This window comes from Dermochelys coriacea, chromosome 24 (assembly GCF_009764565.3).
Source record: "Dermochelys coriacea isolate rDerCor1 chromosome 24, rDerCor1.pri.v4, whole genome shotgun sequence".
Taxonomy (NCBI): domain Eukaryota; kingdom Metazoa; phylum Chordata; order Testudines; family Dermochelyidae; genus Dermochelys; species Dermochelys coriacea.
This window is the reverse complement of record NC_050091.1, coordinates 1,956,998-1,971,993: the sequence shown is the minus strand read 5'-3', so window position 1 is coordinate 1,971,993 and position 14,996 is coordinate 1,956,998. Positions and strand designations below refer to the sequence as shown.

General features: G+C 43.0%; 1 protein-coding gene and 1 long non-coding RNA gene across 2 annotated transcripts in view; one reads left to right on the top strand and one right to left on the bottom strand.

Annotated features, from left to right (window-relative positions):
* Positions 1 to 14,996, bottom strand: part of LOC119847896 — a 67,890-nt gene that overhangs the window by 29,950 nt on the left and 22,944 nt on the right. The window lies entirely within an intron of this gene.
* LOC119847895 (cornifin-B-like) lies at positions 11,257 to 11,770 on the top strand. The gene has a single exon (XM_038383093.2). It carries the CDS (start codon positions 11,267 to 11,269, stop codon positions 11,768 to 11,770), a length of 504 nt encoding a protein of 167 aa, XP_038239021.1. The 5' UTR covers positions 11,257 to 11,266.

Here is a 14,996-nt window from a genome sequence, read left to right as displayed (position 1 = left end):
CACAGAACTTCAGAAGATATCAAAGCACTTCACAAACATTCATTAATGTTTTATGTGGCCAAAGTGTTAGCGTCTATTATATTAATAGCTTGACACCTGAATTAGATGTCAAGGTTATGCATTTCATGTCCCTAATCAGGTCATAATATAACCTCACAATGTGCAGATATTTGTTTTTCATTAAAAAGTCACTTTGTTTATTTCCCTTTTTTGATAAAAATTCTTATTCATATTCATGGATCAGTTCCTCAGCTGGTGTGTATTGGAACAATTCCACTGACCAGTTTGGGGCATATCTTATACTTTAAAAATCATTCTGCACATGGCTGGAAAGATTTCTGTGGGAGAAGGATCTCACAGCACTTCCTAAACTCGGTCAATCTTTGAATTAGTCTAATCTCAGCCCTCAGCCATCTCCCCTTAGCCACGAACGCCTTGTCTCCATCTCTCCTTTGCTTTCTTCCTGGGCTTTGCTAGCAGCAGTTTCCCACTAGCAAACCACTCATTGATTTCAGTGGGCATTGGATCAGAACCTCTGGGGTGGAGATTCCGAGCGTGCAAAACAAAATTTCCCCTCCCTAGGAACTGCAAGCTTAAACTCCATTATTACTCCAACCAACACCAGCCTGAATTTCAAGGACCAAATCGGAATCATGTGTCTCACCCAAATGTGGCTATCCAAACATGGCTGATAATCTTATGTGGATAATCAAAGAACCAAATGCATAGAGCTAGATTTATTCCTGCTGTAACTCCAATAAGGTCAGTGGAATGACACAAAAATTACTTTGACCTATAAAGCTTTAAAATGAAAGAAACCCATGGGTGTGACATGCACATCATATTATGTAGGGCAGAGACAGACTTAAAAAAAAATCATAAGCCGGGGGGTAAAATAATGTAATCGTCTGGAGGAGTTACATCTATATCAAATGTTCTTTGGTAACTAATTAGGATCTCTTCACAAAGAATGTGTCATCTTCTTCAAGAGCTCTGCAAAGGAGTATAAAAGATCTCAACCCAGGATTCTTCTAACCACTTCTCGATTTATTCTCAGTGAACTGGGTAAGTCTGATTTGGCTTCATCTCTTTAAAACTATTAAAATGTTATGAACTGACACTTTTAATTCAGGACTGAATCCTGCCCAAATATTCTATATTTTTTAGCATTTCCATAAAAGAACTCTTTCATAGTTGTACAGTTTCAGACGTTGGTGAATCAAGCCTTTAGACATTAAAATGAGATTTTTCCACATGGTTTGGATACCCTATTCCCATTAATATTGGGGGTGGGGGAAGTAACATCCTAATCTCTTCATTAGCTTTGAAAAATCAGAGCCTAAATTTTTTGACACTAGACAGGATTGTTTTGGGGCATTTTAAAGAAACATTAACACAGCCAAGTTTTCAATGACTTCTGATGGAGCAACACCAATTTAGGATGTGGCCTTAGCCAGTTCCATGAAACTACAGATGTCAGCTTTCATTTATAACAAACTGAAGTATAACATCCTTGTGGTTTTCAGTTTAGGATCTATGGGAAAGACTTCCTAAGAATTTAAAGGGATTTAGGCATTGATTCCTATTGAAAAGTGTGCAAATTCCAGCCTATCTGTATAGACACCATTCCAATAGTATCTGAGCTTTCATCTTTTACTCCGCTAACATTTGTGCCTTATGTTTACACTGCTCCTTAATGTGTGTTTCAGGGTTACCTCCATCTCAGAAAGATGTCGTGCGGGGGAAATTTGTGCGTTGATGGGGGCTCAGCATGCGGCGTGGCACGCCCAAAGCCATATACTGATAGCTGCAACCAACCATGTGTTACGCAGTGCCCTGACTCGAGAGTGGTGATCTATCCACCACCAGTTGTCGTGACCTTCCCGGGACCTATCCTCACCACTTTCCCTCAGGAAAGTGTAGTGGAATCCGTAGGAGCACCTGTCGTTGCAAGTGGCTATGGGGGCACGTCTGGTTCAGGGGCTTTTGCAGTGGGCCATGGAAACTGTGGTCCGTGTGGGCCATGTTAAATCCAGAAGGAACAGCCAGGGAATGAAAAGCAGGGTATGGATTCACAGTAGAACTTATGGTCATGGCTTTCAGAACTGCTCTGTACCCACAACTCCTGCTGAAGTCAGTGGGAGCTGTGAGCGCTCAGAACCTCTGAAAAGGAGCCACCGGCACATCTTTCATGTTATTCTTTGATTCTTCCCTCTAAGGTCTCCCCAACAACAATCGACTGCTTCTTTTATTAGCAGTGGGGGCCTAATTCTCAATTCCACTGAGGACCCTTTACATCACTCTGGCAGGTAAGAAGCTGGAGCCTTAAAGTGGGCACAAATTCCATTTCCATTCTGTTTAAAGCCACTTTCCATTGCTAGAAAGATGTAATGGGGCCTTAGTGTCAAAAAGAAATTAGGAACTTTAGGTTCTCACCTTTCCCCAAATAGGTACCATTCGTAGCTGGCTTTTAAGTTTGCCGCACAAGATGTATAATGCAGAAGCCATTGTGCTTTGTCTCATTTGTCACTCTTTGGGGTGTTAAAATGCCTGAAAAGAAAACAAATTTGATAGGCAAACGTCACAGCTGCAACAAAGAAAGAAGATCATCTTGTTTTAACTGTATCTTCTTGGTGTAAGTGACTGGTTGCTGCCCTTTCTGAAACCCTAAAAATATATTCTCTCTCCTCGGCATGATGTCTAGGTTCCACTTTGTATTCCTCTTTTCATTCACATTAAAAATCATGTTACATCATAGTATTTGCCTTCTAGTTTTTCTTTTTGCTCCACTCATGATAATTCTCATATCACAAAGACCCCTCATTTGCTTGCCTCCAGGTTTGGGGGCTTAGTTTAATTTAGTTTCATTTTTTCTCCTGGTACGGTTTATCTCCATGTGCAGTATTCCAGACACCTGTAAACTGAGCTGGGGACATCTCTGACGTCACTGCAGGGAACTGGGGGACAATCACAAGGTGTATTTTAGAGCGCACTTCTCAATAATGACAGGTTTCATAGTAGCAGCCGTGTTAGTCTGAATTCGCAAAAAGAAAAGGAGTACTTGTGGCACCTTAGAGACTAACAAATTTATTAGAGCATAAGCTTTCATGAGCTACAGCTCACTTCAGTAAGCAAATGCAGCATCAAAGAACAAAATGATTCAATAAACCCTAAACCATCTCTGACATTTTTTGACATTGGTGCCAATCAGAGCACGGTATGAACTCTGTGATAACGATTTGGTAGGAGGTTGTTAACCTACCTTTCTTCACAGTGCTCCAGACCTTCCTTTCTCCCAGACCTCCACAGCTCCAACCCACAAGCATACTTTTTTCTTCCTTCCCAGGGTGCCCTAGCTTTGCCCAGGTCCCTGGAGTTCAGTTCCTTGATGCCCAACTCCCTTCCCTCCCATGGATTCCAGTTTTCCCCAGCTCTTCTCTCCCTACAGCACTGGATCACCAATACCACCTCAATTCCTGGAAATACACTTTCCCCAGCACTTTCCTTTCACTCCTTCTCACAGTTCCAGCCCTCCACTCCTGGATCATCTTTCCGTTGCTCTCCCCTTCCACACCAGACTACGACCCCCAGCCATCCCCTGCTCCATAGAGCCACAGTACCCCACACAAGCATTGTCTCCATCTCACAGCCCCTCAAATCCCCGGAGCTCCTATCCCACACCTGTCCTCCTATACCCCCAGATTTCCTCGATCCCCAATCCCTGCCCTTGGATGTCCTCGCCCCTATCCCTCTGCATCTCATTGGTGCTATAAAAGGAAAATCTTAACTGTGACTTCATATTTTCCTCAAAACATTTTCCGCAACTCCCCCAATGTGGGCCTTGGGCTTGTTCCGTACACAAGTCACATTTGCTAAGGTCGCAGTTAAGATTTTATTTTATAGCATCCATCAGGATGAATGTGCCAATTGTGGTGTGTGTGTGTGTGTGTGTGTGTGTGTGTGTGTGTGTGTGTGTGTGTGTGTGTGTGTGTGTGTGTGTGTGAGAGAGAGAGAGTCTGTGTGTACACACCTCTTTCTGAAAGTAGAAACAAAAACACACCAGAAAAACCAAACCCCAAGTTTAATGAGTCTCTTAAGAATTACTCTGATGTTAATGACATTTTCGGAAGCCAAGTATGTTAAGTTACGTTTGATGAGACATGTTGCTGATGTAGTCTTCTAATGCAACCTGGGGCCATATCAAGGATCTAGTATTTAAGGACAGCGCTGTATTCCCTTTAAACAAATCCTATAGCCCAGGATTAAAATCTGCAACCCAGTAGAAAAACATTACAGCATTTCCATGTCTGGTCTGAATACGTGGTCACAGGACTGAGAGTCCAGAAGTTGTAATTTATAATCCCAGTTACGCCCGCGATTTATTGTGTGACTTTGTGAAACTCACATCCTCCTCTGTGCTTCAGCTTCCCCCTTCGGTAAAATAGGGAACAAAAGAGTTGCTTGCATCACAGAGGAGCTGTGTGGAGTCATTCATAAAGTTTTATGCAGCATCTTAAACATGTAAAATAATATTGGAGTTCTAAGAATAAACTTATTTCCACACCTGCTATTGAATGGCCTAATGCACAGCACCGTATCAGAGGGAAGCGATGAACTTGTTTTTCTGGTTCACCCTGTCGCCCTACTGACGCTCTAAAATATGTCATGTCATGGGGGGGAGCTCTCTCATGCCATGGAAAACTAGTGGCTAGAACACTGGACTGGGACACAGGGGACCTGGATCCTATTCCCGCCTTTGCCACTGGCCTGCCAGGTGGCCTTGGGTCAGTCATTGCCTCTCCCTGTACCTCAGTTTCCCCAGCTGTAAAATGGAGATAATCATACTGATTTCCTTTGTAAAAAGTGGGAAGAGATGTAAAGAAACAAAAACAAAAAAACCCTGCAGAATCTATGGGATGTAAGATCAATGGTGATAAAATAAAAGCTATGCATGCCTCCAGTTTAGGCCTTGCTGGAGCCCTAGGCATAACTAAGTGTGAACCAAAGGTTGTGAATCAGAGTAGGCCAGGTCTTGGCAAAATAGCAAGACACCAGGTATTAGCCAACCAAGTAAGCACATTCCTGACCTTAGAGGATGGTACAGAAACACCCAGAGTTCTCAACTAACTATATAAACACATTCCTAGAAGATGGTACAGGGACACATAGACCCCTGGTAAGATAAGGAAGAATGACAGGATAATGGTTGAGGATGTTCTGTTCAAACTAGCAGGTACAAGGGTAACTAACTAACAACATCTGGAATGTAATACAAAACTTGTTTGTATCAATGTATAAAAAGGAGAAGACATAGGAGGAGCATTGTTGAGGTGGTACCTTGTCTTGGGTATACACGTGTTAGCGTACCTGGTAACCATTTAGCCAGGGCACTAGGACCGTGCTTTATCAACAAGAACTCTGGCCGAGTGCCTTCACCACCGAACCAAGCCTCTGGTCTGTCTTTATGAGTAACATCGAGGTCTGCTAAATCAGCAAGCTACTCTGGTGCAGCTAAATTCAGGAGCTATAAGATCTGCAGCCCTAGCAACAGTAACCCTCGGCAGTACTAACAGCCAGTTGTCTCTCAAAGTAAGGCAATATCACCCACATACCGGACATCCTATAAACATGAATCTTTAAATAAATTTTCCATCTCGAAAAATTTGGAGATTTATTTTTTTTTGGTCTCAAACAGGGGCTTGTAAAAAAAAAAATTTCCCAACGGAGAATGCTTCCAACCAATGTTTTCCAATCAGATCTAATAATTAGTTGATATTTTTGTAGTATTTTGAATATATAAAAAATAGGAGTTGTCATGTAAATGATTTCCTCCTTGGTGAAGGGATAGGATAATGCACAGCACTGTATCAGAAAAGAAATGGAAACTTGGTTTCCTTGCTCACCTTGTGGTCCTGCTCAGGCTACAAAATAAGTTTTTTACTAGCGAAAACCTCTGAAGCTGTGGGAAAGTGGGAAATTGGTCACGAAGTGAGTTTCACACCTCCTATGTTGGCCTCAAACAGTTCTGTCATCAGATATAGTCTATTGGAACAGGAGTGTCCAACCTACAGCCACCAGAGCATTTCATAAGTCCTGCGGCCTGCTTCGATACAATAGACTAATGGCCGATTTCTGAGCATTCTGTTGTCATGTTTACATCATTTTAGTTTACACGAGTGTGTAAATAGACAATACTATACATAGAAACAACCTGTTTAAATACATAACAAAACAAGCTAAACTTGAAATATAAATCAATACGGGTGACTTTAAATCTTTTTAAAATACATAGAATTTATTTGGCCCACACAAGGTTGGGTTTAGGCTTACGTGGCCTTGCTGTATAATAGGGTTGGGCACGACTGTATTAAAAAACAGTAGTGTTCTGTTATTTCGAAGGTAACCAGTCCCAATTGTTTCCTATGAGAGTTTTTCCAAATCATTCTTGTCACCGATCTCGGACCCCTTCTAAGCCCTTTTTATGTAGAATAGAAAGTAAGCCACTCAGCGAGACTCCAATCGTATTACCAAAATTCCAGGCTATGTGCTGAGATTACCCAAGCAACACCACCATGAAAAACAGATCTTGGTCTCTCTTTGGGAGAATCATTTTCCTCATGTATAACCAAAGAAAGCAAAGCTACAGGAGCCCTGGGCATTTTCTCGTATGGCATCGTTTAGGCAAAAGATGTACCCAGCAAATTTGAGTCATTCAGAATTTCACAAGCACAGCCAAACAAGCGTCTCCAACAACTCCTCTCATGTTAGCGACACATTTGGAAGCCAAGGATGTTAAGCATTATTTAATAATACATGTTGCTAATGGCCTCTTGTAACACAGTATAATGTGGGGCAGCACTGAGGGCCAGAACAAAGAACTTCAGAACACCTGGGTCCTGTTTCTGGCTTTGCCTCTCCCTCCCTGTATTATATTCACCTCGGTGTGTGTCTTTTTATAAGAATAATGGCAGTCCTGAGGGCTATTCTGAGGTATCATCGGAACAAAGGATTTCAAGTCTCTTTGCAGACATTCATTGCCTTTTCATATGTGCAAAAGTGTTGTATTATTATAATGTTAGTAGCTTGTTACTGGAGTAACATTACTCATGGATCGAATATTAGAGTCACTTCAAAAAAAGAGTTGTGTCAAAGTCTCACGTCATCCCCAGCTCATGATTTACAGCCTCAGAATTTGGGGCTATTTGATTTTCATTAGGCAGTAACTTTAAAAAAGTTGAGGCTGATCTTGTGCTGGTGTGAATCAGCACAGCTGCGTCAACTTCAATCACTGTACGCTGATTTATACCAGCTGAGGATCTGAGCTATATTTCAAATTCTGTTTTCCCAGGATGTTCCATCTGTCAGTGACCTGTTCTCTCCCTTTTCTGGGGTGTAAAAAACAGCCTCTGTCTCATTCAGGCATGTTTGCACATTTGTTTTGCAGGCGACCTGCCTACAGCTTATAGCTCCCTGGACCTTCAATCATCTGCTGCTTCCCTCCAAATTTAGCTCTGCTATGTAAAGACAGGAGGAGAAAGGATGGCTGGGGATTAAGGCATAAATTTGGAGAATGGAAGGCCATGATTTTCAAAAGTGATTAGTGATCATGGGCAATCAACCTGCAACACTTTAAGGAGTCCTGATCTTCAGAAGGCAGGTGCTCGGGACTTTCTGAAAATCAGGCTCCTTTGAGGTGATTCAAGCTGGACACCTAAAGCCATCAGTCACTTTTGAAAACCTTGGCCTTGGGTTTGGCCACAGACATCCTGAATGATCTTGTATAAAATAATAACCTCTCTTCTTCAGCCTCCTCCTATGTTAAATTGAGGAAGACAACACTTTGTTAAAGCAGTGTTGTTGTAGCCCTGTTGGTCACAGGATATCAGTGGTGGGTGAGGACCAATATCTTTTATTGGACTAATTTCTGTTGGTGAGAAGAGACAAGCTTTCGAGCGACACAGAGCTCTTCTTCAGGTCTGGGAAAGGTACCAAGAGTGGCCCATCTTGTATTTAGCTGTGACAGATTGTTTAGCATAACTAATTAGCACATATTCTATGGGACAATTCAAGGTGAAGTGGCTATTTACACCCCTATAGTCATTGGACAAGAAGCAGAGTTAGTGGGTTACAGATTGTTGGAATAAGCCATAAATACAGTATTTTTATAAAGACCGTGATTTTTAGTGTCTAGCAAAGTTATGAATGCAAGATCCCAAGCTTGTCTTTTGAAGGCATTGTGCAGGTTTCCTTTGAGGATGAGGACTGAGAGGTCAGATATATAGAGCAATCGCTTTGTGACAAGCATTCACCCATTTGCGATAGTGTGTTTATGTCTTATTTTCCTGTGTGGGTTCTTAAATAGGACATAGGCATTGTGTTGGCCTTCATTTCAGGAGTGAATTTCAACTCCAAGGGCTTGAATTGAAGCCCACATTGAAGTCAATCGAAAGACTCCCGTTGACTTTAATGATCATTAGATCTCATGCAGAATGAGTTGTTGAGGGGTGGGAATGGTAAGCATGCAAAGACTCCCATCTGCCCCAGAACTGCAAAGGTAAATTCCCCAATACTCCCAACTAGTTACAAGCCAGGATTAAAAGGACCAAAATGGAATCTTGCACGACATCGGATTGCCCTACCCATATACCTTTCTGAGCCACTTTACTATTATTAATTTGTGAAACAAAGATCTAAAACATGGAGCAAGATTCATTCCTGCAGTAACTCCAGCGTGGTCAGTGGAATGATACCAGGTATCATTGGCCAATAAAGCTTTCAAATGAAAGGAAGCTGCAGGGTGTGTCATGCACACTGGGGCAGAAAACAAACTAATAACCACAGTAAAAGAACAGCATCAAATGGAATAGTTATGCCTATAAAAAAAATTTAATTTAGTAATTAATTAGGACCTTATGCAAAGAAGGTGTCTCTCATCCTGCTGGCAGCCTGAGAAATCATATAAAAGAACTCGCAACTGAGAGCTCTTTTAAGCACTTCTGTCGACTTATTCTCTGCCGTGCACTGGGCAAGTCTGCTTTGACTCAATCTCTTCGTAAGTATCAGAATATCCCTTTTTCTCAACAGTTTTAACCTTAACTGAATCTTGCCAAGTACTCCTGACTCTTATAATGTTAAGGGATTTCTTTCCATAGGAGCCTTTTTTTGTAGTTATTCAGTTTCAGTCACTGGTGGATTCGGGCATTAGAAGTTAAGGCTAGAATTTTCAGTATTTAGGACACCCAGTTCCCATTAATTTTACTTAGAAAATTGGGCACCCAAATCCCTTAGCCAGCTTTGAAAAATCTCAGCCTAGTAACTTTTATGCTGGAGAGTCTTATTTAGTGAATTTTTGAATATCTGTCTGGCCAGATACTTAGCTGAGTTCAATAGACTTACACCAGTTTACACCAGCTATGAATCTGGCCCTAGCCCCTCCCCAACTACAAGGATAGGAAGCTCAGATTTCATATCTAACTACCAAAGTGTAACTTTACTGTTATTTTCTGTAAGGTAAAGGGCTGGGATTGTCTATGGGATTTGCGTGCCAAACTCCCATAAAACTCCCCACATATTGGTTCCTGTGTCTTCCTTTGAAGGAGTTGGTATCGCACAGAGTGGGAGACAAGAAACTGGAGGAGGCAGACTCCTTGTCTGGTCGACTCTGGAAATTCTCATGTTCCCATGTGTATAAGTTAGCAATTTTAGGGCCCTGTCCTCAGCTGCTTTGAAAAACCAACTCAGCTGTGTTCATTTTCAGCAGCTGAGGATCTGGCCCATTTGGATTTTGTTTTCACAAGAGAATATCTTCTGTTACAAGTCAGCAATATTTGCGAATGAAGTAAGATCTGGAAACCAGCATGCTGCTCTGTGGTGCTGGACAGAACTGGTTTGCAAGCAGAAGTAAAATTTGAATTAGCATTATTAAAATTGTCACCACCATATGCTAATATGAAAATACCAGCTGTCCATGATAGAAATATTCTAGATTGAGTGTTTACTTCTATAACCCACTTGTTGGCCTCTGCTTTCTTCTGTGGCTTTATTAGAACAATTCTACAGCATTGCAGGACAGACCAGAAGAGAGACTAAAAGACAAGGCAATATAGCACGGTACAACAACAATGGAACAAGGACCTTGGAGTTGAAGAATTGGATTGGGACAGGAAATCCGAGTTCAGTTCTTGCCTCTGCTAAGATTTCATGCATGTCCTTGGGCAAATCAACTGGGATCAGATTTTCCAAGAAACTCACTGCTCAATATGCTTATCTGGAGTAATAATCTGGCCCTTAATTTCCCTATGCCTCATATGCAAATTGGGGATACATTTTCCTTTGTTTTGTCTATTTAGAGTGTAAATTATTCAAAGCCAGGACCTTCTCTTACTCTGTGTGTGTGTGTACAGTGCTCAGCATAGTAATAATACCCAGCTTGTCTATAGCTCTTTTCATCAGTAGATCTCAAAGCACTTTACAAGGAAGTCTAGATATTATGCCCATTTTATGGATGGGGAAACTGAGGCAGGAAGCAGTGAAGTAATAATTACAGTCACCCAGCAGCCTAGTGGCAAACCTGGGAATGGAACCTAGGTCTTCAATGGTGTCCAGTGTTCTAGCCACTAGTCAACACTGCCTCTCAATTGGGAACTTTAGGCACTGCTGGGATGCAAATTATACCTAGTAGCACTAAACAACTCTACGTGCCTGGGTTTTAGTCTCAGTTCTCCCACTGGCTCACTAAGTAACGCTAGGCAAGATGCTTCTGGGCCTCAGTTTCCCCCTTTATAAAATAGGGATAATAACTAGCTATTGGACACCATGGTTGTAAGGACTAATGACTCCACAAAGCAGTGAACAAGCATGTTGCCATGCAAGTAGTAGGTAACATGTTTATCAGTGGCTGAAGCTATAAAGAAAAGGATTAGGAGTTGCAAAACAGCAGGCTCAAGAAACAAAGCGGGAGGATAAGAGAGGCAGAGAGTTGGAGACGGTGCAAGCAGTGGTGATCTCTAGGAAAGGTCATCAATGAAGGCTTTACAGATATAATTGTGCCCTTAATTGTACTCTCTTTGCCCTTCACCTACCTTCCTATCTCCCTTCTTTCCATATCTTTTTAATCACGGTCATACATACCAGTTTGTCTACCCACCTAGGTTCTTACATGACCTCCATCATAGGATCTGAGCTTGAAGCCTCTTAACCTATTGGTTCTGTTGTGTCATACTCTCTTCCTTCCGGTGCATTTCAGGTTGACCTACTCCACAGGAAGATGTCTTACTTTGCATACCAGTACAAGCAACGGAACTACACACCCTATTCAACCACGCGCCTCATGCCGCCTGCCGAACCCTGCGTGGTTAAAGGCCCAGCTCCACATGTTACCAAGTGCGCAGAGCCATGTGCTGTGAAACACCCAGCACCATGCACTACCAAGTGCAGAGACCCATGTGCTGGGAAGCCCTCGGTCCCATGTGCTACCAAGTGTTTTGAGCCACATGCCCAGAGACACCCAGCACAGTACATCCCCAAATTCTCTGAGCCAGTGGCCGTGAAATGCTCGACGCCATGTGTCACGAGGTATCATGAGCCATATGGTTTAATACACCCTCAGCCATTCCCTGAGAGATGGAATCCATGTGCTCCACCATATGTGCATGGTGGATACCCTCAAGCATGTGGCCCAACATATGTGCCGTCTTTTCCAAAATACCCATACCCTTATGCTCCCCATTGGCCCGACACGTGGGGCTACGGAAACTGTGGCCCATGCTAAACCCAGAAGCAACGGCCACAGAACAAAAGCCAACCAGGAAATGAAAAAGCTAGACACAGATTCACAGCTGAGTTTATGGGCATGGCCTTCAGACATGCTGAGTTCCCACAACGCCAGTTGAAGCCAACGAGAGCAGTGGGTGTTCAGTGCTGCTGAAGAACAGGGCCATCACTCTTTACCATGCTATCCTTTACCTTAGATTTATGACTATTTACTCTAATGGAACAGTAGCTACTTGCTCCTTTTATTATTAACACAATGGGCTTGAGTTCGTTACACTAAGGCACTTTGACAACCGCTCTGCCAGTGTAAAGGAGGTTAGGGACCTAAGGTGGGCATATGTTATGTTTACACTCACTATAAGATGCCTTCAAAGACCAGAGGGGCGTAAAATAGCCTTAGTATCATGAGAATTCGGCCCTGTATATTCTAGCCTTTCTAAGAATATGTACCATTTGTTTCTGTTTGTTAACTTGGCTACAGAAGATGTTTTGTGCAGAAGCTGTATTTAATTCTGTGCGTATATTTGGCTTTGTCCTATATGAAGCCCACAGGGGGTAAAACAAGGAGCTTAAAATGGTGGAAAAAACAGAACTTGATTGCCCAGTTCTACAGCTGAAACAAAGAAAGAGCATCTTGAGTGAAGTGACTTACCTCAGAGGTAAGTGCCAGTTGACTTGGTAGCTCTGGTGTATGACTGGCAACCAGAAAGTGTATTCTCTGTACTTCGCATTATTTCATTCTGCACATTGTATACTCCACTTCTTATGCATTAAAACTCACATTGCTTCACAGCACCTGCTTTCGATTTCTCCTCCGTTCCTTGTTTACAGTTCACCACAACTGGAATTCCCATTTGCAGATGGGCCAGAAGGTGGGTCATGCACCACCTCACGCCACGTTAATGCAAAGCCTTACCTCTCATACAGCACTTTTCATCAGGTGGTCTTAAAGCACTTTACTAAGGAGGGCAGTGTCATTCTCCCCAGTTTACAAATGGAGAAACTGAGGCAAAGAGAGGTGAAGTGACTGGCCCACAGTCACTCAACAGGCCAGCAGCAGAGCTGGGAATAAAACCCGGCTCTCCCGACTGCCAGTCCAGCACTCTATTCGCCAAGACAGAATCCTGTAGCCAAGGTCTAGCAAAGGAAGGATGGTCGGGGAATTAGGGAACTAGGCAAGGGGTTGGGAGACCTGGGTCCAATCCCAGCCTCTGACAGACTTTTAGAGTCTGCCCAACAGGGATAACAGCCCTGCCTCACGGGGAGTTGGGAGGGTGGGCAAGGTGCTCAAGTACTGCAACAATGGGGACCTGTTGCCAAGTCTGCGAGGGCTGGGTATTATTATTATTCTGCGCCTGTAAGTCTCACATGGGCCCAGATTCAAGAGCTGGGCCCTGATTCTCCTCTCGCGCATGCTGGTGTAAATCCAGAGTCACACCTGCCAGGTCTCCCACACGGGCCAGGGCGCTCCCGTGTCTAGCTGCCCTCCCCACTGCGGTTGCCTAGGTAACGAGCATTCCTTAACGGGAGGACACTCTAGGCTCTGTCTCTGTGGTCAGGCCCAGCTAGAAGGACTCTAACGATCAATTCGCGGAGTGGTTCTCAACCTGCGGCCCAATCAGCACACAGCGGTGGCTCATGTGACATCCTCAGGCCCATAAAGGTAGTATGGGATGTGGCCCATAATGGTAAATAGGTTGAGAACCACTGGATTAGAGACTTGGAGCTCTGTCTAGAGCAGTGGTTCTCAACCAGAGGTGCACATACCAGCCTTCCAAGGGGTACATCACCTCCGCTAGATATTTGCCTAGCTTTACATCAGGCTACATAAAAAGCACTAGCGACGTCAGTACAAACTACAACTTTTTACAGACAATGACTTGTTTATACGGCTCTATATACTAGATCGGTGTTTCTCAACCTGGAGATGGGGGCAACCCCGGGGGATTCACAGGATGAGTTTATGGGGGTTGCAAGTGCAGGCCTGGCATTAGGGGGTGGCAAGCAGGGGCCCCACAAAGCTAAAATACCTGCTGAAGCCCAAGCCCCGCTGCCCGGAGTTCATGAATTGTGACATCTCCTTGTACTAGGTTTAGGATTCTTCCTGCAACTGCTACCAGAGCTTCTCCATTCCCATGCATTCATTCGGATTTTAATGCCATATGTGACTGAATAACAAGTACAATTTGTTTCTGGCTGCTTGATGGCATGCTGCAAAAGAGACTTTCTTTCTCAACATATGCATTAGCCTTCCAATGACCTTCTGCATCTTAAACCCAGAGACCGTGCAAAGACAAAAGCAAGGCAGTTTAAAAACTCTCCAGCAAGAAAGGAGGAAAAACTGTGTCTCCGGAAAACTCTTATAACATGAGACTTTATATCTATTGTACTTTGTCTGGCTCTCTCCAGATACATGACATGGGTGCTGCATTGGTTTAGCTGCAAAAACTGTATCCTCCACATCTCTTTGCTATTAAAATGAAATCATGCTAGACTACCTCCTGTCTCTTCCTTTATTTTGCATTTCCTGCTCCATCCAGACTTCTGTTGACCAACATCCAGATGCATTAAACAAAAGGAAACCACTCATACTGGTGAATATTAGTAGTGCAGGAATTTTCACGGACAAATGACTCTTCGCTATAAGATCACAAGAGAATAGAAAAAAGAGCAACTTTCACTTTGAAATATATAGCATCGCCAACCCAATAAACCAGTTTTTCCATGCGTCATAGACTCGCTCCGCACCCACACATCGATTAGTCTGATTGCAAAACCATTTTTTTTTTATTCACAGTGAGAAAGCATCCTTAGAAACAGGCTTGATACTTAAAACACCATGTATAAACTGTTACAGAGCATGGCAACAAAACACTTTCCACATTTCAGTCTTTGTCACATTTCAATGGCTTGTGTCACACAGTGGCAGGTTAGAAGGCTCATAAATCTGTCTGTTATCCTGTGGAGAAACTGTTCTTTGGAATTTAATACCATCCTGGTGTCAGTTCAGTTACGCAAATGAATTAATTTGGGAGCCTTACACGTAAATAAGGCACAACCAATGTGGTTTATCTTAGCAATGGATGGGATCAGTAACTGATCAAAGGAGAGGTTTCAGCGTAGCAGCCATGTTAGTCTGTATTCGCAAAAAGAAAAGGAGTACTTGTGGCACCTTAGAGACTAACAAATTTATTTGAGCATAAGCTTTCGTGAGCTACAGCTTA

Coding starts and splice junctions, on each gene's coding strand:
- LOC119847895 (XM_038383093.2), top strand. CDS start 11,267: ATGTCTTACTTTGCATACCAGTACAAGCAACGGAACTACACACCCTAT.